Source organism: Myripristis murdjan, chromosome 24, assembly GCF_902150065.1.
Source record: "Myripristis murdjan chromosome 24, fMyrMur1.1, whole genome shotgun sequence".
Taxonomy (NCBI): domain Eukaryota; kingdom Metazoa; phylum Chordata; class Actinopteri; order Holocentriformes; family Holocentridae; genus Myripristis; species Myripristis murdjan.
Genome location: NC_044003.1, coordinates 8,475,131 through 8,496,949, shown reverse-complemented (window position 1 = coordinate 8,496,949; position 21,819 = coordinate 8,475,131). Strand labels below are relative to the sequence as shown.

The 21,819-nt window shown below is 42.0% G+C and overlaps 1 protein-coding gene across 1 annotated transcript; it reads left to right on the top strand.

The window, feature by feature from the left end:
* Positions 1 to 646: 646 nt before the first annotated feature.
* On the top strand, positions 647 to 21,172 carry ddhd1b (DDHD domain containing 1b). Its single transcript, XM_030047126.1, has 13 exons — positions 647 to 1,696; positions 2,569 to 2,745; positions 3,454 to 3,582; positions 4,343 to 4,490; positions 4,636 to 4,745; positions 6,251 to 6,357; positions 11,558 to 11,814; positions 12,303 to 12,378; positions 13,443 to 13,592; positions 14,438 to 14,502; positions 14,982 to 15,160; positions 17,126 to 17,392; positions 17,613 to 21,172. Exons 1-13 carry the CDS (start codon positions 952 to 954, stop codon positions 17,795 to 17,797), a joined length of 2,595 nt encoding a protein of 864 aa, XP_029902986.1. The 5' UTR covers positions 647 to 951; the 3' UTR covers positions 17,798 to 21,172.
* The last annotated feature ends 647 nt before the right edge of the window (positions 21,173 to 21,819 follow it).

Below are 21,819 nucleotides of genomic sequence, written 5' to 3'. Positions count from 1 at the left end.
TCCATGAGGCTGGATCAGGTCTGACAGTTCCTGAATTCCCAGTACCGGGCTTCAGGTTGTGTCGACGGTCTTGGTCTCATGGTTTCACACTAACTCTGAACCTCGGTCGGAGCGTGTGTTCCTCAGGTGAGGTTATTTTCCACTGCTGCTTAACTGTTATTACTTCTGTTTAACTGTTAATACTTCTGTTTAAATTGTTCATATTCCTATCTTTTTATAATCCTTGTTTATAGTGTTTATATTGCTTACTGCTATTGATCATGTGTATACTGTATATTTCTTCTAAATTTGCACATTGACCTACCTCTATGCACATTTTATACACCCATGCACACGGTTTTTTCTGTTTTTTTTTTTTTTTTTTTTTTTTTTTTGCACATTGCTTTTTGCACACTGGGTTGTACTTAGGTTATTCTGTTGTACTCAGATCTTATTCTGTTATACTTAGATCTTATTCTTTATTTCTATTTTTTTTTTATTTACTTAATCTGTAATCTGTGGATACTGCTGAAAAAAATGTGAATTTCCTGCGGGATGAATAAAGTATCTACCTACCTACCTACCCTTTATTATGAACCGGATTTACCGGAAGTCAGATTATTTATTTTTTTGACCTTGCTGTCGCTACCTTGACACTGCCGGAACGCCTAACGCTGGCAGCCTATCATCCAATTGATTTCTCCAGCAGTTGTTCGGGTAATATGGGCTTGGACTGTGAGAAGATAGGACAGCGGAGGGTAAAATGGATCGCTTCAATTATTTAGGCTCATGTTTTTAAAGTGTATAATGCCGGGGTATTTTGTCACAGTCGGCGTACAGATGTTACCAGTCGGTGCGGAGACAGAAACCGTTAATCTGGTATCCATGGTAGCCCTGATGGTAGGGACATCATAACGGTTATATTAAGATTGGGTTCCATGTATTGAACACTACTGGGGCCAAAGTCAAGTCATGAGCAATTCAAATGAGAAAACGACAGTTCGCCAACAGAGTTCAGAGAATAACTCAGTCAGCAGTAGTGACTGGGATATGGCAAATGATGTGTTCGTGTCCTACGACGAGGACCCGATGAGAGACACCGTCCCTCCCGGGGAGATGGACCCGGCGCAGCCCGGCTTGGACAGGCACCTGCCGCTGCTCCGAGGCGAGCACCACCGGCTATCCCAGGACAGCATGATGTTGGGCCTGGTGGAGGAGGAATACTCGGCGTCGTCGTATCTGGATATCGACCCGAACTACACGGAAAGCGACGGGAATGTCACCGCCGCCGCCAAGAAAAGGAACCGGTCCAACGGCTCCAGACACAGGGGCGAGGTCGTCACCGAGCTGGGGCCGGAGGAGGTGCGGTGGTTTTACAAAGACGACAAGAGGACGTGGAAGCCATTTGTCGGACACGACTCGTTAAAAATCGAGGTTGTCTACCGGAGATTCTGCGAGCTGAATCCCGACAAGGTCAAACGCCCCAGCGGTCCAGCCGAGGCCGAAGGGGAGGCCGCCGGGTCCGAGAGCCAGCAGGAGAGTGCGGCGGATTGGGGAAGCGTCCAGGCGGAGCCGGCGGTCCAGCGCCTCGGAGCGGAGCGGGGCTCGGTTTCGGACCTGGATGGCATCAGCATCAGTGTGGAGGCTGTGTGTGTCAGAGGGGGGCTGTATGAAGTGGATGTCAAGGAGAAAGAGTGCTACCCAGTGTACTGGAACCGTGAGCACGTCTTTTGCTTTTGTCCATAATAGTAAAGTTCTGCCACTACTAAATGCGTACTGCTACCACCACCACTATCACTGCTGCTAGCCTGCTGCTACTGCTACCAGTATTAGTATTACAAGTGCTGCTGCTATAACTACTGCTACAAATTAATAATAATAATGAAAAAAGTATTAGCCTACCATTTCCACTATTGCTACCACATATTATTACTACAGGTGTTGCTGTTAATATGCTTTCACTATAACTATTAATAAGTAAAATCTACCACTACTACTGCTATTACTAGATATACTACTTCTACTGCTGCTGCTGCTACTACTACTACTACTACTACTATAACTGCTACTTCTCTTGCTACTGCTAGTAATAACAGTTCATTTGCCCTTGAGCCAGACATTTAATTCCTGAGTGCTTTGCTGGAACTACTCAGTAAATGTACTGTGGCCAGCAGTAAATGTACTGGGCAGCATGCAAGTAAGTGTGTGTGTGTGTGTGTGTGTGCTTGTGTCACTGATGCCCTGCAGCTACTTCCCCCAGACCATAGCTGTTGCTCATCAAACTGCCTTGTTAACTATGATTTAAATGCAACAAATAAAACTAACACTCTTGTTACTATGATTACAACTAATAATAATAGAAATAAAACAGTCATTACCAGTGCTGAAGACATTTTTATACAAAATATGTCTTGAGCAGAATGTAGTGCGACAGAGACATCCTCCCAGCTTTTTTTTCACTTTGCTTCTCTTTCTTATCTTGTCTCTTTTTGTAAAGTGCTTTAAAAAAATGTACCGACAGTGCAGCAGACCGAGCCTTAAGTTTTCAAATCCTCTAATGGTGTCATAAACATGACGCTGTGTCCTTAGAACAAGACCGTATCCCTGTGATGAGGGGTCAGTGGTTCATTGACGGCACGTGGCTTCCCTTGGAGGAGGACGAGAGCGACCTCATCGAGCTGGAGCATCTCGCCCGTTTCCGGGGGCAACAGATGAGAGACACCTATGAGATGGAGACGGTGACCACCACAGTGGACAGCAAGGACGGTAAGGTGGATGGTGTGCATGTGTGTGTGGGAGCGACTGACAGAGACAGAGAGCGTGAGATGGGATGTTTGTGAGAGACAGAGTCGTTTCAGAGAGTCAGAGGTCTTCATTTATTTATGTGGGTGTTTTGTGCATAGATTTGTGTGAGACAGAGATCAGATTGAGACAGAGGTGTGTGTGTGGGGGGGGGGGGTTATTTATGAGAGGAAGACAAAGAGATATGTGTGTGAGACAGAAATTAGAGACAGGGAGATAGAGAGAAAGGTTGGGGGTGGGGGTGGGGGTGACAGGGTAAAGAGGTGTGTGTGTGTGCGTGTGTGGGTGCTGGGGGGGGGGGCACCCCTGCCATTCAGAAAAAGGCTACAAAACAAGTCAGGTGATCCTGTTTTAGCTGACTACAGCTGAAACAATAGGACGTGCAGAAGCTCACCTGCGAGGAGAGGAGGTGCACAGACAAAACAGGCCCAGTGTGCGAACATACTGTATCATTTCTTCTAGAAGTGGACCTTAATATAATACAGTTTCATGCACACACACACACACACACACACACACACACACACACACACACACATATACATACAGACACACATATTCACATACCATCAGTGATGGGAGTATAAAATCACCAGAGACTGAATATAATTTAATTAGCTGAGATGAGGCATGCCACTCTGTGTTAATTACAACTCTGCAACTCTCTTCCAGCAATCCACAGTCTGAAGCTGAGCCGGAGCCATGTGGACTGGCACAGTGTGGATGAGGTGTATCTGTACAGCGATGCCACCACCTCCAAGATAGCACGCACCGTCACCCAAAAACTGGGCATCTCCAAAGGTCTGTATGTAGAAAAATGACAGAACGTAATGTGATGGATTTATTCAAAGATGCTTTGTTTTGTTAAATACCACAGATGCTCAAGGAATGACATGGTGTGGGACAGTTCATCAATAAAAAAAACTGACACAGAAGCTGACCTTCAGTGCAGCTCAAGTAGTTGAGAATAGACAAAATTCCTACTGGTCAGTGTTTGGACGTTTGATAAATTATGTTTATCAGCACATTAATCAAATATACCAGAAATTGTTTTTAATTCCCACAGGACATGGAGTGTTTTGAAAATTTGAAATGAGGAATTTTAATAAATTCTTTGGACAAGTCATTGAATATTGTTGATTTTGTCATCCTCAATTTGAAAAAAAAAAAAAAAAAGGAAACAGTAAATGAAAAGTGAACATACAAGAAACATTGTGTTTCTTGTATGTTCACTTCTCCAGCAGATTAAACCATAATAGTAAACTTTAAGAGCTTTGTGTGTTTAAAATTTAACTTTTCTTTGCTGAAAAATACCCAACAAACCATCAAGGATTACAGAGTGTACATCATGGAAGCTAACTGATTTAGTTGTAGAAAGACATGGAGAATCAGGGACTTCTACATCAGGACCATAGCGCGGAGTTGTCCCTTTTTTTTTTGCCTGACAAAAGATGTAGCTCTGTCTGTACCTTTTTCTGACGGCCTTAGAGCCCCAAATAAACACAGACACACCATTAGTACACACATCACTTCTGATACTGATACCCTGCTTTGTCCCCAGCCTCCAGCAGTGGTACCCGTCTCCATCGGGGGTACGTGGAGGAGGCAGCACCCGAGGACACCCCGCCCGAAACAACCCACATTGTCTTTGTGGTGCACGGCATCGGTCAGAAGATGGACCAGGGCCGCATCATCAGGAACACAAGCATGTGAGTTAATTAGACGGTGTTACTGGCAGCAGTCGCAGCCAAGAGGGCAGTGCAGTAGAATCCAGAATGACATTATCGCTTTGTAAGCATGAAGTATTTTTGTATTTGTTGTATTTATTGCTTCGCTGTCTTGGCTGGGATGCAGGATGAGAGACGCTGCCAGAAAAATGGAGGAGAAGCACTTCTCTGATCGCACCACCGAGCACGTGGAATTCCTTCCAGTGGAGTGGAGGTCAAAACTGGCTCTCGACGGAGGTACCAAGGATTCTTAATCTTTTTGACAAAGACAGTCTAAAACAAACCTAGTTGTTACTCCTTTGTTGGAAACTTAAAAGAATACTTCACCTAAAACCTGTGTATTCCGAATAATTCGCTCACCCTAAATTGTCTTGGATGTCTGATGAAAGAAAATTTGTCAGACATGTCTCACAAACAGTTTCCAGTTTCCAAAAACATTTTTGTTAGAAAGGAGATTATGACAAACAGTAGCAAAACTAGTACAGAAATGTCCATTTGAAATTCTTTTACTCTTGGTGTAGCGTAATCTAAGTCTTGAATTTCAATTTGTCGGTTCAGTAAACCCCAAACCAATGTACCTTTGTCAAATTGTTGCAAAATGAACAACCTCAGGAAAGCGCCTTATGTGCATGTACCTGTGTGTGACTGACCTGCATGTCCACCGAATTAGAAACAAATCTGCCTCTGGCTGGTTCATTAGGCTGGGGCCCTGCTTCACTCTTTTGTATAGACCAAAACATGAGTCAGTGCACGGACTGAAGCATCAGTGTAGCCAGTGAGAGAGTAGGACTCCTGGTCAGTGAACAGGGATTTGGGTGAAGTATCGCTTAAACAAGCTGAATAATAACTTTGATACCAGTTGATGATTTTCATTTTCCCATGACAGGCTACTTTACTTGTTTCATTATTGGAAGACTCGTACTGGCAGGGGCTATTAAATACTTAATAAGAAAAAGGCATTTAGCCCAAAGATGGAAAATATGATAGTAAATGTATATGAGGGCATAAGAGACACTGTTTTCCTGCTACGAGGTAGAAATAATGAAACCACAGAACTTGAATAGAGTAGAAAGGTCATTGACTGTTCGGTCTTTTGACTGGTACAGAATGAAAGAGTGATTATAGTTGTTTGCTATGGTAACAAGTCAGTAGGGCCTTAAAGTGCGTCACACTTGATTGAGAACTGTGCAGATATGTTGTGTTGCTGTGGCTGTTGCCTGAAAGTAGAAATGAATAAAAGTATTGTGAGCATTTGAATCTGTGTGTCCCCATCTTACACGAGCACTTCTCAGATAGCTGTCAAAAATCAAATGAAACTAACCTCTAGAGACTGTGCGTCCTCTGTTAACCTAGCTCCTCCAGTCAACAGTGCAAACTAGCAAACCTGTTTATTGTATATAACTCGTTAAATGCTACAAACTGTTGTTTAGTTTAGCCAAACTTTAGTGGAGAAGAATGTTAACTTTAATGGATAGTGGTAGGTTGAAACACAAGACCCCTTTCCATTTTCAGGTGACAGGGCAGCGACTTCATTTATACTCGTAAAATCATTTTTACAGAAGCTAGCTAGGTACCATGGCAACGACCCGTATGGTGATTTGAATAGGAATGCCCGTTCTGCCCTGTTCAGGTTCTGTGGATGAAATACTTTTTCTTTTTCTTTTCAAAATATTTTAGCAATATTTTTCCGTTCTGATGGCTGTTTGATGTGGTGTCTGTATTTGTGTGTGTTCTTCCGACAGACACAGTGGACTCCATCACACCAGACAAAGTGAGAGGTCTCAGAGACATGCTGAACAGCAGCGCTATGGACATCATGTACTACACCAGCCCTCTGTACAGAGATGAGGTGAGACTGTGCCACGGCTCCCTCCCATCTCTCTTTCTGTTCTCCGCACTGGTACAGATAAAGAAATAGATGCAGACTCTGCTCTGTCATTTGCACCTAAAGTACAACCTACTTTTGTGTTCTTTCAGCAATTCTGCTGTAGTTTGTTCCTGTCACATTGGTGGCATTTTAGGGATGTGAGTCCCAGGGGCCTGTAGTCAGCTCTCCCAGGTAGAAATAATCTATTAAACCAAGACTCAATCCTGGCTCAGCTGGCCCAATCCAAGGTAGTGGCACAGCAGTGAATAATAGCACACTCTAACTTTGAATCATTACATTTTCTGTAAATCAGGAGACAATGAAAGAAAACACAGATGAGCTATCAAATCCCTTTAAATACTGGTGAAGAAAACTCAAGACAACAGAATGGCAGTTCAACAACTTTTTCAGTCCACAGACTGGAGGCTAAGGTGATCAATTCAAGACATAAAATTGATTCAGCAGTATGTTTGCAGGACAGTGAAGGGCAGAATGCAAGCACTGGTATCAATGAGCACAGGAGATGCAATTAAAAGTACTGAGTATAGTGGCGGCCAGTTTAGATTGCATGCGATAAAGTATCCATACACTGTCAATAGTTAGGCTGTACACCTTAAATTCAAGCAGTGTTGTATCCAGTGTTGCAGGCCTTAATGCAGAAGAGTACTCAAAGTGCACTAGTCATCAACATATTAGCAGGGGCAGTGGGAATTAAGCCTTAAGGAGCAGAGGGTATTACCGGAGGACAGTGGTCAATGCTGACTGAGGAGGGGGCGATGCTAATCTAATCTTCTGAGGAAACATTTATGGATAGTGACACCTCTAGTGTTGGATGTGTGCCAGACGCCATGTACATGCTGTGCAAAAATGAGTTTAACATGACTATATAATCAGCTTCAATGGTGGAACTGCCTGTCCGTCGCAAATGCCCAGCTTAATTCCAATAAAACCAAGCATTAGTAGCATCTGAGCGAGTATGAAACCCCGCAATTATTGTGAGTCAGATTTCCTCCCCATGAAACCACAGTATGGGTGCTACTGAATCTGTAATAGAAGAACATTCTACTAGAGCTATTTTTGTACGGCCACAATTGTAACTTCCTGGGATGGCATTACAAGAAGATCTAATTATGAGACAAAGAAAGGACTGGTGTGGACGATTGATTTTTGTGTCACGCTGGTGCCAGGTAAGATTAAAGTTATCAGCAATTTTAATTGTGTCATTGCAACAACAATGGCAATCCCAACAGTGAGTGATCTTTCTTGGTTACATAGGGGTGCAAACAGTTGACCCTTAGTGGAGAAGGAATTTACTGGGAATCTGCCAAAGTGATATCATAGGTGCACCAATCAGTATGCCTGCTTACACTTCTCACCACAGTGTCAAAGATAGAGCATACATGACTTACACAAAGAAACTCAATTGTCCTGTTACAGGCTTTCACATGTACTGCAGAGTTCCTCCTTGTCATGAGAAACCACTTTGCCTGTGTCTTTACTGCTCAGGGGTAGAGGATTCTGTAAGGATGTGGTCCAAAAAAGGACAAAGGTGTGAGCACGAGTCAGAAAACAAAGGGAGGCGGCATTTATGTTGTCACTCAGTTCAGTGTGTGTGTTCCTCCTTAGATTTGTATTCATGTCCGGTGCAGAGGTTACAGGCACTTCACTATTGGTGTACACATACTGCTTAAGGGTACATGCCCCCAGACAACTGAGGGTCAGAGAGTTTAACCTCTACTGACACCAGACTGGAGTCAGCTGCTTCTGGTCTGGACTGCTCTGGACCAGTGGTGGTTCTAGTGGCACAGAACTGATGTCATCTTCTTTGGGCACATCTTGTTAAAAGTGCTGTCTAGGGAATACTGTCAGGTCCAGCTTGTTGAAGCCTACATTTATTGTTTATTGTGATTTCCCATAAGACGACACACACGTGACAGACTACTATCTCCTACCTGCAGTCTAGAAGGTCCTGGGCCCAGAACAGGCAACAGGAACTCTTACTTTGGGAGGGATAGATCCAGGTCGCTGCCAGGAAAGGGCCTGCCCAAACTTTTTACCATGATCCAGTCACCAGGCTGTAAAGAATGATGGTCAGTCATCATTAGCTTCTGCTGGGCTGCCTTAATCTGTGAATATTCATCAGTTACTTGTCTTACAGTTGCAGGTTTTGCTGGGTCACAGTTAGTGGAGGAGATCCAGTATGTCTCAAAGGTCTTGCCATGATAATCTATGAGGGTTAAGTCTACGTGCTCTGTTTGCTGTGGCCATCATAGATATCGAGGCCAAGGGCAAAGCATCCACCTTGTTCAGCTGATTGTTGTGAGATTTTTATCTGGTTTGTTTTTTAACACTCCTTTGTGTCTCTAAACTATTTTGCTGACTCACAGAGGCAAGGAGAGCCTAGACCTTTTTATTTTTTATCTGCAGTACTTTGCATAGTTTAGTCATTGTTTTTGCTGTGAAGTGCGTCCATTTTTACTGCAGGAATCTTCCCCAGGGACTAGGAACCTTTTGAACAACTGTCTACGTTTCCACCACAGTGACCAGGGTCTAAATCAGGTTCCGTAGACGTTTGTTTGCCCACCCGAAAATTCCCTGATTGGGTGTTAGTACATTCCCCAACAGTACAGCAACTCTGGTGTCAGGGCTTGCAGCGCTGAACATTTCTGATTGGTCAAGTACTCACAGCATTTTATTTCAGCCGACATTTTTCTGCAGCCTCAAACCAGTTTTTGTTTTTGTGCTTCAACACATCAGCATGGCGTTATAACAGAAGTCATATAACAGATGGACGGATGAAGTGATGGATGAAGTGCAGGCCTTACTGAGCATTATCTGTGCCTCTTTCTCTCCCTGCTCTCTCTCTCCCCTCTCTCTCTCTCTCACACACACACACACACACTCTAAAACACATGCACGCACACATCCTAAACATTTCATCTGTGCTACTATCTGTGTAAGTCCACTATTGTAAACACAAAGGACATTGGTTAACAGTAGATATGGACTATGTTTTTATATTTACAGATGGTCCCTGGAGGGATGAGGCGCAACCTGTGTTGTAGCTTTTCCTGCATTGTGTTGTTGGCAAATCTAACGGACGCTGCACAAATGTTGTGGCTGAGTGGAGAATTTTGGAGCACACTAAGCTTTTTTATAGGCCATGATCCCCCTCTGTTTGCTTACGTGTCATACCGTGATTCATATGAGCAAGGGGAGGAAGCAGAGCATGGGGGGCCACAGGGTGTCCAGACCTGCGATGCCATATGCCATCATCACACAATTCATAACCAAAAGCAAAGCAAAGGCATTTTTTCTGTGCCGTCAGCAGCATTTTGAATGTCAGGAATATCATCAAAATGAGTAAAAAGGCAGTGGATGTGCGTTTGTGAAGACTAATGTGAATATACTAATGACATGTGAGCAGCGCCAGAGGAGAAATCCTCATTCTTGTAGGAGCATTTGTCTCTCCAGTGGCCAGTCTGGGCCCCACCTCACCCCTCCCAGCATTTTTTCCAGCTCTGCCTCCACTGCCAGAGGAGTCGACTTTCCTCTGGACTTAAGGAGCGAGCGAGTGTAGACAGAAGATGGTGGGGTTGTTAGGGATTTATCTGGAGCTGTACTCATTTTTCAGAGCTGCTTGAGTCAGTTTAGCATGTGCAGTGAGGTATGGGAACAGTCAGCAGCATTTGTTAAAATTTCAACCCATGGTTTGCAGTGCCAGCCTAAAGTGAATTTTTTCACATTAGGTCCAGCCTACTTCAATCCATTAGTTATACCTGAGCAGTTACCAGAGCGTGCACATAGTTTGTGGGCACAGTGTCTCTCTCGCTTGATTTCATCACATCACAACTACCTTTCACAGCACATTTTGCCTTTCATCACAACTTGCTTCCAGCGTAATCAGCTGCTCATTTTCATTCAACATGGACTTTGGTTAATGAAGTTCTTTACTCAGACCAGTAATCTGAGGCTTTTCCTGTCCCTTAACACTCTCAAAGGCATAAAAAGCTCCCGAGCCTTCATCTGTTGTCCCCTTGTTAACCAAAAGTGCTTGTTTCAGCAGCTCTGCTGTGCTCCAATTAAATGATCCCTCAGTGGCCATTTGCCACCAGTTTTATTTTCTGATTGTACTTCGCAATCCACCTACCATAATCAATACCTTTGTCTTACCTCTGCACTTTACTCACAGGGACTGAGCTCCCCAAACTTTCTTTTGATTAGTACCTATTATTAAATATAACATAGAACATCAACTATAGTGTTATATAACAGATCCTTAAAGTGAAGGACACAAAACAAAACAAAAAAACTAAATAATAACACCTGGCAACTCTGTTGCCTGTTTTTGCACATTTCATAAACACATACAATAATCAGTAATATTCAAATATCTTCATTCAGTTCACAACTCATAGTTCAGCAATATGTTTAAAACCCATAACTTTGCAAACTCAAGACAAGATCAACTCAAAACAGAAGAATATGGCAGTTTGATTGTTCATTTATTTTTCAGTTTTGGAGCAAGAAAGTGAAAGGTTAACATAGAGAGTTTTCAAACTTTTTCATGTTCTAGACTCCGAAGCTGACTTTATGATACGATACGATACGATACAATATAATACTTAATTATGGATGCCCATTTCAACTGATTTTCAACTGTTTTGATATGAGGAGATATTTTGGTTTGTGTGAAGTATTAAATTGTTTAGATATCATACGTGAACATCTTCAATATGACAAATAGTTTCAAAGTGGTGAGTTAAAAACAAAATGTTTTTGAGGGTGACAATTCCAGTGAAATTATGACATTAAATTTATAGTGAAACGATTAATCATTTTACTGCAGACTGCTGGAAGCGTCTGCTTTGAAAACCACGGTTGTAGAAGATATTTACACTTACTGGCACCTTGTTATCTCAACTTCTCCTGCAGAGATTGCTTGTATGAAGCAATTAAAGAAATTTAGCAATTGTTAGTACCTTTTGGAGAGATTTAAAAAAGTAAAAATAAATGAAATGATTTGATTAAGTCAAATTTCCTATGAAAACATGACAATGAAGTGTGGGAATTAAAATAGTTAGCGTTCCTCACAGAGCACACCACCAGCTAAAGTATCATTGATACGAGAAGTTGGTATGTGTGTGTGTGTGTGTGTGTGTGTGTGTGTGTGTGTGTGCAGATCACCAAGGGCCTGACTCTGGAGCTGAATCGTCTCTACACACTCTTCTGCTCGCGGAATCCTGAGTTTGAGCAGAACGGGAAGGTTTCCATCGTCTCCCACTCGCTGGGCTGCGTCATCACCTTCGACATAATGACGGGCTGGGACCCCGTGCGCTTTCATTATCTGGAGGCACCAGACCCGGAGGAGACGAAAGCCCGCTGGCCGAGTCAGGAGGAGCGCCACCTTCAGGAGCAGCTGAGACTCACAAGACTGAGGTACTACAATGATAATGTGGAATTTCACTTGGAAAAGCCCACAAGTATTTTAGACGGAAATTACCCCATATCTCCAAGATTTCAACGACACTAGCAGCCCTTTTAAATAGGTAATAGGAATGCTTCCTAATAAGTTTTTTTGACAAATGCTGTTTTCGCATGGGACTAATATTGCTATGGGACGTCCAGTCATCTCTGTGGAGATTGCTGAAGAGCTGTAATTTGTCTGTAGATCTCTGTCATGAAACACAGAGGCAGTAGTGGAAACAGAGAAGGAGGTTTTTTAATGCATTTCCCAGTGCAAACTTTAAGTGTTGCTTTGCTAAATCAGAAAAACGCAAATTGTAAAATCTTGACCTCATACAATTTGCAATATCCATAGCACTGATGTTTCAATAAATTACATTATCTTGGAATTTGGAATGGACGTCCTCTTGAAGCTCTATTTATTCTGTGTAATCTGAGTGATAGGACTTGATCTTTTACAGGTTGAGGGACTTGGAAGATCAGTTCCAGGGTTTGCAGACCTCCACCTCTGTAGCAGTACCAGCACTGAAATTCAAGGTAATTTTGACATGTCTTACTGTGGATTTATAGATCAAAGTTGCAAAAAGGCTCCCGCACAGTCTTACCTGCAATCATACATTTACTTTTGTTCAGGACTAGAGTTTCATCAGGATCCTCTTCCTATGTGCCTGTCTCATGGAATAGGTGTGAGTCGCTGTGTATTTGTAACCAAGGACTACTGACAAGCACTTCCTGTTTAGCATTTGCCCTTGACGCAGCTTGAACCCCTAACCCTCCGACTGTCAGCAGCACATGCTTTGTACAGGCCGTCGTCTCTGATCCGACTCTTGGAAAAGATCCAATTCAGATGACTAAGGAGAGACGAAGAACCAATTTTTTTTGCCCAGACGCAATTGAGATACTAACATTTTTTAAGTATTAGGTATTTAACAAGAGTAGGGGCAATATACCAATGTTATATCAATATCACGATATGCTAGATATCATCTGGGTTTTTGGATGTTGCAATATCCCGATGTGACATAAGTGATGTCTTTTCCTGGTTTTAAAGGCTGCATTACAGGAAAAGAATACAGTTTTCTGAACTTATAAGACTGTTAGACCTCTTCTGTTATTTGCCCCTACCTGCTCGACCATCTGATCCACATTACTATTGATTATTGAAAGTCTTGTGTGTGTAAATATCTTATGAAAGCACCAGTGTCCATCAAGGTATCTGAAGATATGAGGATTCAGATATATTGTGATTTTTGAAGTTGTGCATGTTACCAAGCCTTAATAAAGACGAAGTTGAGTTAGTGTGTGTGCTGCTTTTTGGGGACCTCTGTCCCACAGTCACACACTTGGACTCATTCATATGAAGGAGCCTCCCAGTACAGTGCTGGTCGCTGGCCGCTGAGCAGCTACATCGCAGCACTTAGGGTTTAAGTGCCTTGGTTAATGGATCTTGACAGTAGCAACTAAGTGAGGAGACTGGGTGTGTGTTTCTCATTAACCTTTCCTACCTAGATTTTCTAAGCTGCTCAGGGATTCAAACCAGTGACCTCACGGGCATAAAGTGCTCCTCTAACCCAGAGGTCATTGCCCCCCCTGTGTTGCAGGTAGAGAATTTCTTCTGCATGGGCTCCCCCCTGGCTGTGTTCTTGGCGTTACGAGGGATCCGCCCGGGAAACAACGGCGCGCAGGACCACATCCTGCCCAAATCGATCTGCCAACGTCTGTTCAACATATTCCACCCCACCGACCCTGTGGTGAGCCACCTTCAACCACAGTATTGTAGTTACTTTCGCTGCGGTGTAGCTTTATTGGTAGTTTATATGCATATTTTCATATTACATTACATTTTATTCACATTTTTATAATAACCTGAAATTCTCACCAGCTGTGCAAAATGAGGTGGAGGTGAAGGCTCAGAGCCACAGTGCCCTGGAAGTAGAGCAAAATATTCTTGTAAGAGAAGTGCCTGGAAAAGAAATAACAGCAGAGGCAACAAGATGGATTATTTTAGCAAGTAGGGGGGGAAATTATGGGAGAGAGAGAAAATTAAAATGCCAAACGATGACAAATGACATCCACCCCAATGTTACACAAAATTTAAAACGCATAAATAACAAGCACAGGAATTAAACTGAGGGGTATGGTTGTGAATAAGAGAAAGTGTTTGTCTGTGTGTCTCTTATTTCTGTTGTTGAATGAAAATGTCATATACACAAACATATCGCCTTTTCAATAATTAAGACAAACAGATTTTATTTTCGACAGGCGACCATGTATTTTTTCATTTCCATGTTTCATAAGATCAGTTGTTATAAAAGTGTCCCTGAAAATTAAGCTCCCAATAATTTATTAATGCGATGTTTTCTTTCGTAGATCGTCTTCAGACTGTATGTTATAGGGAAATTAATTTTCAGATGGCAGATCTTTTTTTGTGGTTACTTTTATTTATTCTGCACCCAAACCCAACTTGGGTTGAACGAGCACATTGTTTTTTTCTTATTTTATAAAATTGTCCCTCCCCATAGGGAATCATTAAGTTTGTCAGTTTATGGAAAAAAAGAGATTTGTGTCAAAGACATTTATTTTTTTAAATTTTCAGGCGTACAGATTGGAGCCCCTCATCTTAAAGCACTACAGTAACATTGCACCTGTTCAAATACACTGGTAAGTCAAGCCATTTTATAATAGATGAGCATAATAGACAAAATACTGGCAAAGTTTATGAACTCTTCAAAAAAAAAATCTTTAAAACTGTATATGCTTTGACCAAGTTACTTTCACAGTTATCTCTGTCCCTCTCTTTTGAAGTTATTCTCTTATGAAATGTTTTTTTTTTTTTTTTTTGCTCAGTCTATAACTAACTGTGCTGTTGTCTTGACCTGTTATCTTATCCGTGACTTCTACTGTCACTTCTTACAGCCATCATCAGTATCAGAACCTCAGTAGATATAAAAATACCCCTGAGTCAATAGATAGATCATCTACGACAGGAATATATGAGACAAAGCAATAAGAACCAAGAAGAAAAGCTGTAAATATTTATTAGAAGAAGACGGGTACACAATTCCAGAGCACGATGATTAAGTGCCAGGAAATAGAGGCTGAGGAGAAAGCAAGAAATATTTTTTTCATTGACCTTGCAGGTATAACACCACTAGTCCAACACCGTACGACCAGATCCGGCCCACGCTGCTGAACCCCCTGAAGGAAAGTGCATCGGTGTCGGACTCGGAGAGCATCCCCAGCCCCTGCACCTCCCCGCCACAGGCCCGAAGGCACTACGGAGAGTCCATCACCAGCCTGGGCAAGGCCAGCATCATGGGTGAGGACATGGTGGGGGTTATGGACTTTAGACTGCAGCTTTATAGAGACTGATAGCAGAAAGTGTCCACGCAATCTGCAACATCAATATAAATGTCAGATTTTGGTGTCAGTCCCTCAAAGAGCTGGAGCTTCTCTCGAGAGCTGCCATAACCTTCTGCACTCATGTTGCACTGCTTATACAGGGAGATATCCTTCACAGAAGAGGTAGAGATAGAAATTTCTCCACTAACAGCAGTCTCAGTCGACCAGAATGCACTGCATCCCCTATGCAGATCTGTCACCAGATGCTTGTCAAATACAGTTACCTCTTTGATGTTTTTTCATTCTCTCTCCATTTTCAATCCCTGGTGGATCAACTTTATTGTTGCATAAATTAAAATGCAGTGAAAAGGTGCTTGTCCTGGATCTGTCAGCCTTAAAAAAACATCACCCCGCGGCCACAACAGCCACAAAGCGATTGTGAGTAAAGCCCTGATCTGAGCCAAGGGAGACAGGAGTTGCTTGCATAGCTGATAATGTATCAGGGCAAGAAGTGAGCAGCAAGCAGAGCCTAAACAAATCAATACGGTGCAATTACCTCATGTCTCCTGGACTGACAGCGCAGGGCCGGGATGTTACTTTTCCTGCTCCTGTATGCATCAGAGGAAGCTGCCAAACTGATGACATGCTGCTGCAGTAAACTGTGGATTTGCTGCTGCCTGCTTAACTCTTTCCTCTGTATTCATTCATCTGCTACTGAAAACAGCACAACTTGGGCTACTTTTCCTGTAAAATAAAATGAGGTCTATTCTTGATTTTTAATAATGATAAGATTGGTTCTGTTGCCTTATGGTGAAATACTTTAACCTCTTCAGGGAAGGTTCAGGTTCATACAGGACAGAATCCTTATGTAATTTCAGAGGAAGTGAATTCATTTTATTTTCTCATGATTAAGTGGAAAGTAAGCTTCATCATCAACATGACTTGCATTTCTGCTAGTTCCTCTTGGTTAGATGACCATAAAAGAGGTGAGATCTGCATCAGAAAAGGTGGATTTCATGCAAAATTATGATCTGTAAAGCTCGGGAGAAACAGCAGCATAGTTTTTATGATACCTGATGTTATTTAAGAATACATTATATAAATCAAATCAGAACCATAAATAAAACCAACAGAGGGACAGAACGGAAACCTAAATTAAATACACCCCCAGTTGCAATCCTTGGGTAAAATCACAGTGTATTTTGTCCATGTGATGAGGTTTTTTGGTTCTTTTGGGGTTTTCTGACAGTAGTACATTGATCACAACAATGAAGTCGGTCTGTTTGAGAGCTTTAGAAAAATGCAGCTTGTGGGCATTTGTTCGATTCAGCAGCATTGCCAGTTTGCAGTGTTCCGAGGTAAAAACATTTGCAGTCAAAACATTGCACCGTATTGAATAAAAGTATTTACGAAGGAGCTTCCATCCAATGTGTGGATAATCCCGTTTTAATATCTTGTTATTGTGACCATTCAGTTCTGTCGGGTAATGCTCACTCACCAACATACAGATTTGGTTCATTGGTTGAACTACAAACCCACTGAGTGTACAAATCACTCAGGCAAAACCCAGTATCGTGATAATTCTTATCAAATACCCTGATATCAGCATTGTGATGATATCATAGGGATAACCATTTGTGCTTTCATTGTATGTTCACACACAAGAGACTTTTGATAAATCTATAATTTAGTAATATGGATATGCAGATCAAGCAGGTAGAGAGTTTTCAATAAAGAGCATACCTTCTCCATTTTGTTGCCAAACCAGGAAAAGACAAAGTTCATTCCATATCTTGACATTGGAATATCTAAAATCTCAAGATGATGTAGTTTCATGTGATATTGATATAGTATAGATATACTTCCCAGCCTTACTTTAAAGTATTGTTCATATTAATGAATGACTGATCCATGAATCATCGTCAGCGCTCTCCTCCCTCAGGTGCTGCAAGTATCGGAAAGGGAATCGGAGGAATCCTCTTTTCCCGCTTCTCCCGTTCCAGCGGTCAGGTGGGCAGCGTGGAAGAGGAGCCGTCGGACTCCGAGGGCGGAGTCTCCGAGGTTGAGAACGCCGGCTCGGGGGAGGAGGGAGCGTCGACGACGTCGGTGGCGGAGAGCGAGGAGAAGGAAAAACAAAAGGAAGAAGAGAGGAGCGAGGAGGAGCCTGTGATGTCCCAGTCTACCTCGGCCATCATGGACAGCACCTCACGTAAGAGGGAGATGAGCTTTTGCTTTTTGTTGACCTCACTTCATTTTGTTATGCCAGGGTTTAGAAACGAGAGCAACTGCTTAGAGACTTGACTGGTTGATGCTGACTTTGGTAGATGCTATACAGTACATAACGCCAGAACCATGACTGATCAAAAATACTTGTAATTTAGTGCAGTTTCTGTTTCAATTTCTTAACCTGTATCTGCTCCATCTTCCAGTGGAGTTGGAGAGACGCATCGACTTCGAGCTGCGGGAGGGCCTGGTGGAGAGCCGCTATTGGTCGGCGGTGACGTCTCACACGGGCTACTGGTGCTCCCATGACGTGGCTCTGTTCCTCCTCACCTTCATGTACAGACAGCAAGACCCTCCTGAACCTGCAGACGACAACCCGGACACGTCCTAACCCAACTGACACACACTCAGCCACAGACCACGACAGGGGTCAATTCACTTTCTAGTCACTCCTTTTGCAATATTAATAAAAAGCCAAATGCCTTTACTGTCAATAATTTGGATATAAGCATTTTTTTTCTAATTCATGCACAGTCGCTCTATTAGTCTTTACTGATTGGACTGGAGTAACCTTTCAGTAGCCAAATATGTCCACTTTTTGGAACTGACTGAACTGAAAATGAATTGACCCGACACAGATGCTCGAACTCATGATCCTAACCCCCTTCCAATTTACACACTCATACCTTGATGTCCTTTGAACCAGAATGAGCGGACACGTGATGTGCACTCAGGACCGCCCCAACACACACACACACACACCCCACCCCCCACCTGAAGAAGCATCTGTGCTCATTTACCAAAGCCTCTCCCTCCCTTGTTCCCTGGTCCTTTCTCCCTTAATGACGACTGTTTGCTTTCCTGCCCAAAATGACCTGCTGTTGTTGGCTGTGGCTGGACTGGTGACTCTCTTTCTTCTTGCCAATTACAACGATGACTCCCCCTAAAACCCCTCTCAGCACCCCACAGCCCCCTCACCTCTGCCGTCAGCCCTTTCCATCCTTCTGTCGTCCAGTTTTCGGCCACGACCTGACCGACTCGCTCCTGAAACTGTAGCCATAGCGAAAGCCTCAATGCTTGTTCCAGGCCTCGCCTGTCGACAAACACGTTGCTCCTTCGATTTCTCAATAATCCGATGCCTCGGGTGAGAGAGCAGGAACCCCGTCGAGATCATGTTTGCCGTCCCACCACAGGGGCGGGCTGTTTGCGACAGGGGGACTGCTTTCTCGTGGTAAGGCACTGCACAGAAACTGAACCCTAAAAACTGAAACGTGTAACAGATAATCAGAAGCAGCCTGTGTTAACTCTACTTTTACCTTGTGTACGTAGAGTCATCCCATGTGTCATGCTGTCATTGTTTACATTCACTAAACTGCTATTTTTGTTAGAAATTAAGGAAATAACACTATGGCTCCTTATTCTTTTAGGTGTTAGAAACTTGGTGGCCAAATGTTTGCCCGTTGCCAAGAGACAGGGGTTGTTCTCGGAGCTTTTTGTCATCATGAGACAACCGCAGAATGCCTGAATTCAACTGTGATTACTTTAAGGCACAAACTATTTGTATGAACACTGACATATCGCACATGATTTGATATTTTACTGCATTTTGTATTGAGGCAACTCAACGCATTATCACATATCTATCAGCCCAGGGTCAAGCAGGTAAAATAAAATAGTTCACAGATGTCATTTAATAATTTGCAAGTAACTTTTAGTGTTTGTTTTTGTTTACCTGATGGGCGGGGTTTGCTGAGCAGGACAAAACTAATGACTACACTAAAGTTAAAACAGTCAGAAGCAGGTATTCAGAAGTGATATAATTTCTTGTTACAAATTAGGTGATACTATCTGATTGGTACTGATGCTGTAAACCCCACCCATCTGGTCAGTCCTGATGAATAAAACAAATGCCAAGTATTTGCAGGTACTGTTTGACCCAGGTTTGGTACCCATGAGGCATGAAGGACCCATGCATAATGTTTTATTTCTGACCACAAAGAGTTGCATCTCTAAATATTTTATATTCTTTGTCAAATTTATTTCTCTATCTTTTAAGCATTTGAAAATTATAACTTTCTTCTTTGATAAATTGAAGTCAAACCACTTAGGATTTTGATTCAAAGAAAGCATGATATGGATACGGATATGCACCATGTACATATAGATTTGGGCTTTGCTCTGATTTAACTGAGCTGAGGAGATGATAGCATGCAGACATTTTAAGCAGAGTCACAAGATAAGTTTCAGTGAATCTTTTCCGCACGTTACACCTAATGCCAGGGAACATTCAAATCTGCCATGATTTATGTTTGCAATTTTTCTTTTAACACAGTTTTGTTGTGAGACATTTTACTGTCCTGTTTGTTGTTAGATTTTATTCCCTCTTTGTTTTGGTGCCTCACTGCATCTGGCCATCATTATCTTGCAGGAAAATTACTTTTTTGTAGACTTTAGTTTCACTTCTAAACATCTCTTGAAGAGAGAAACAGTCTCATTGGTTGAGTTAAACTTCAATAGGCAAAGAGGAGAAAAAACTTCAGTTGTGAAGAGGCAAATTTGATCCGAATATGAATGAAAATGTAAATGGGAGACACATTTTTCACTCATGATCAAGACATGGATGATCTTGAATGGCTGGCAGACTAAATGTTAAGTTTGCATACATCTGTAGGCTTGTATGGCTACTTTGAACTTGAGAGTTCAGCAGGGCTAACCAGATAACCAAATATAGTTAGATTGCATTTTTTTCATAGTTTTTTTTTTTTTTTTCATTTTATTTGCTATTATTTTGCCTAAATGGCGGTTCTTTGGCTCTCATCATTGACTAACGCGATTAACTCAACAAATGAGATAATTTCTGCCTCCAGAGCAACTTTGCCTCCCATCTAGAACTTAACCCAAAAATTCATCAGTTATTTAGCCCACTAGATAATAAGATATAGAAATGGACCTGCAAAGGATAGTTTATTATGTGACAAAGTGGCTGGTGGTAAATTCATCTGAATACCTTTAAGCCTTCTAGGGCCAGACAGCATACCAGTGATTGTGTCCTTAGCCACACCCGTCCCTGTTTACATGTCTTACTGTTACACGTCATAGAAAGTGATGCCTCTTTTATGTGGAACTGTTTAGGCTAACCATTTCTTGTGCCATATCTGTTGTGATGTGTGGGTATCCATCCTGCTGTAAAACCCCCCTCCCCCTTTACTGCCTTGGACTCTGGCCGGGGTCGATTCCCTTCCACTTCAGCTCAAAATGAAGATTTCCTTTTGCAAATTGCTATAGACTTGTAGCCAATTTGCAAAAAAGTTGAGGTTGTAGTACCTGAAGTCCATCATGTAGTGTTTCTAAAATAGTGGATCCAGACTGTAAAAGTGGTAGCTATCAGTTAATTTGCCTAGTTTGATGTAGGAATACACTACTATGTTTTAATTTTACATTATCAATTACTTTACGATGGTAAGTGCCATTTTTTTTCCACTGTGGATTCTATTTAAATATTAAAACAGAGAAGTTCAGCTGTTCCTATAATTATGATGAATAATCTTGAATCAAGCCTTCATTCTTGAAAACCTCGTGAGGAAAGTCCACTGCTGTAAGTGACTGAAGTGAAAGTGAACGGATCCTGCCTTGCACAAGAGGACACTGTTAATTTGCCGTCATGCTCACCCTTGCTGCCCTCGGTGTTCTGTTCTCTCTTGGATGATGTGGTGCTTTACCTTGGTAAATCTTTTAAGTTTTTCATTAAAATGTATCTCTGCACTTCCCTGTTTACGCTCTCTGTTGATTAATTCAAAAGTCCACTTCTGTAAACACAAAGAGGAATTCACAGGTTTCCCACAGGTCATGGACGGTCTGGAAAGTCATTCTATTCTGGGGAAATTTGGGAATTTTATGGGCTAAATGTATAGGACAAGTCATAAAATATCATGGATTTTTTTCGTCAGCCTCAGTTTAAAAAGCAAATCATAATTATTATTAACCAAATTGAATAGTTATTTTCCATTATGCTTATTGTTTGCTCACTTCCCCTTAAAATAAAATGGAATACTAAAATTTCTTGAGACATTTGAATCTGAAGCATGTTTGGAATTAAGACACATTTTTAGAAAAAAAAAAAACCCCAAAAAACAAAGATAGTGAACAGTGATAAAGGATTTATGGGAAATGTCTCATTTTCTTAACTAAGTCCATTTTTGCTTGAGTTCTGTACTTCACTACATTTTAAATCAGACCCATTACAGAGAACAAGTGATCAGTGACAGATTGCGGGACCTTTCACAATAAAAGCTCAGTCAGCAAACATGAGAAGAATCTGCATCAACTTAGTTCTACTTTTTCATTTCAATGTAGTCAACCATCACGTTACAGGCTTACTCCACATTTTGTCAGCTGAGTCTACAGGGTCTTCTA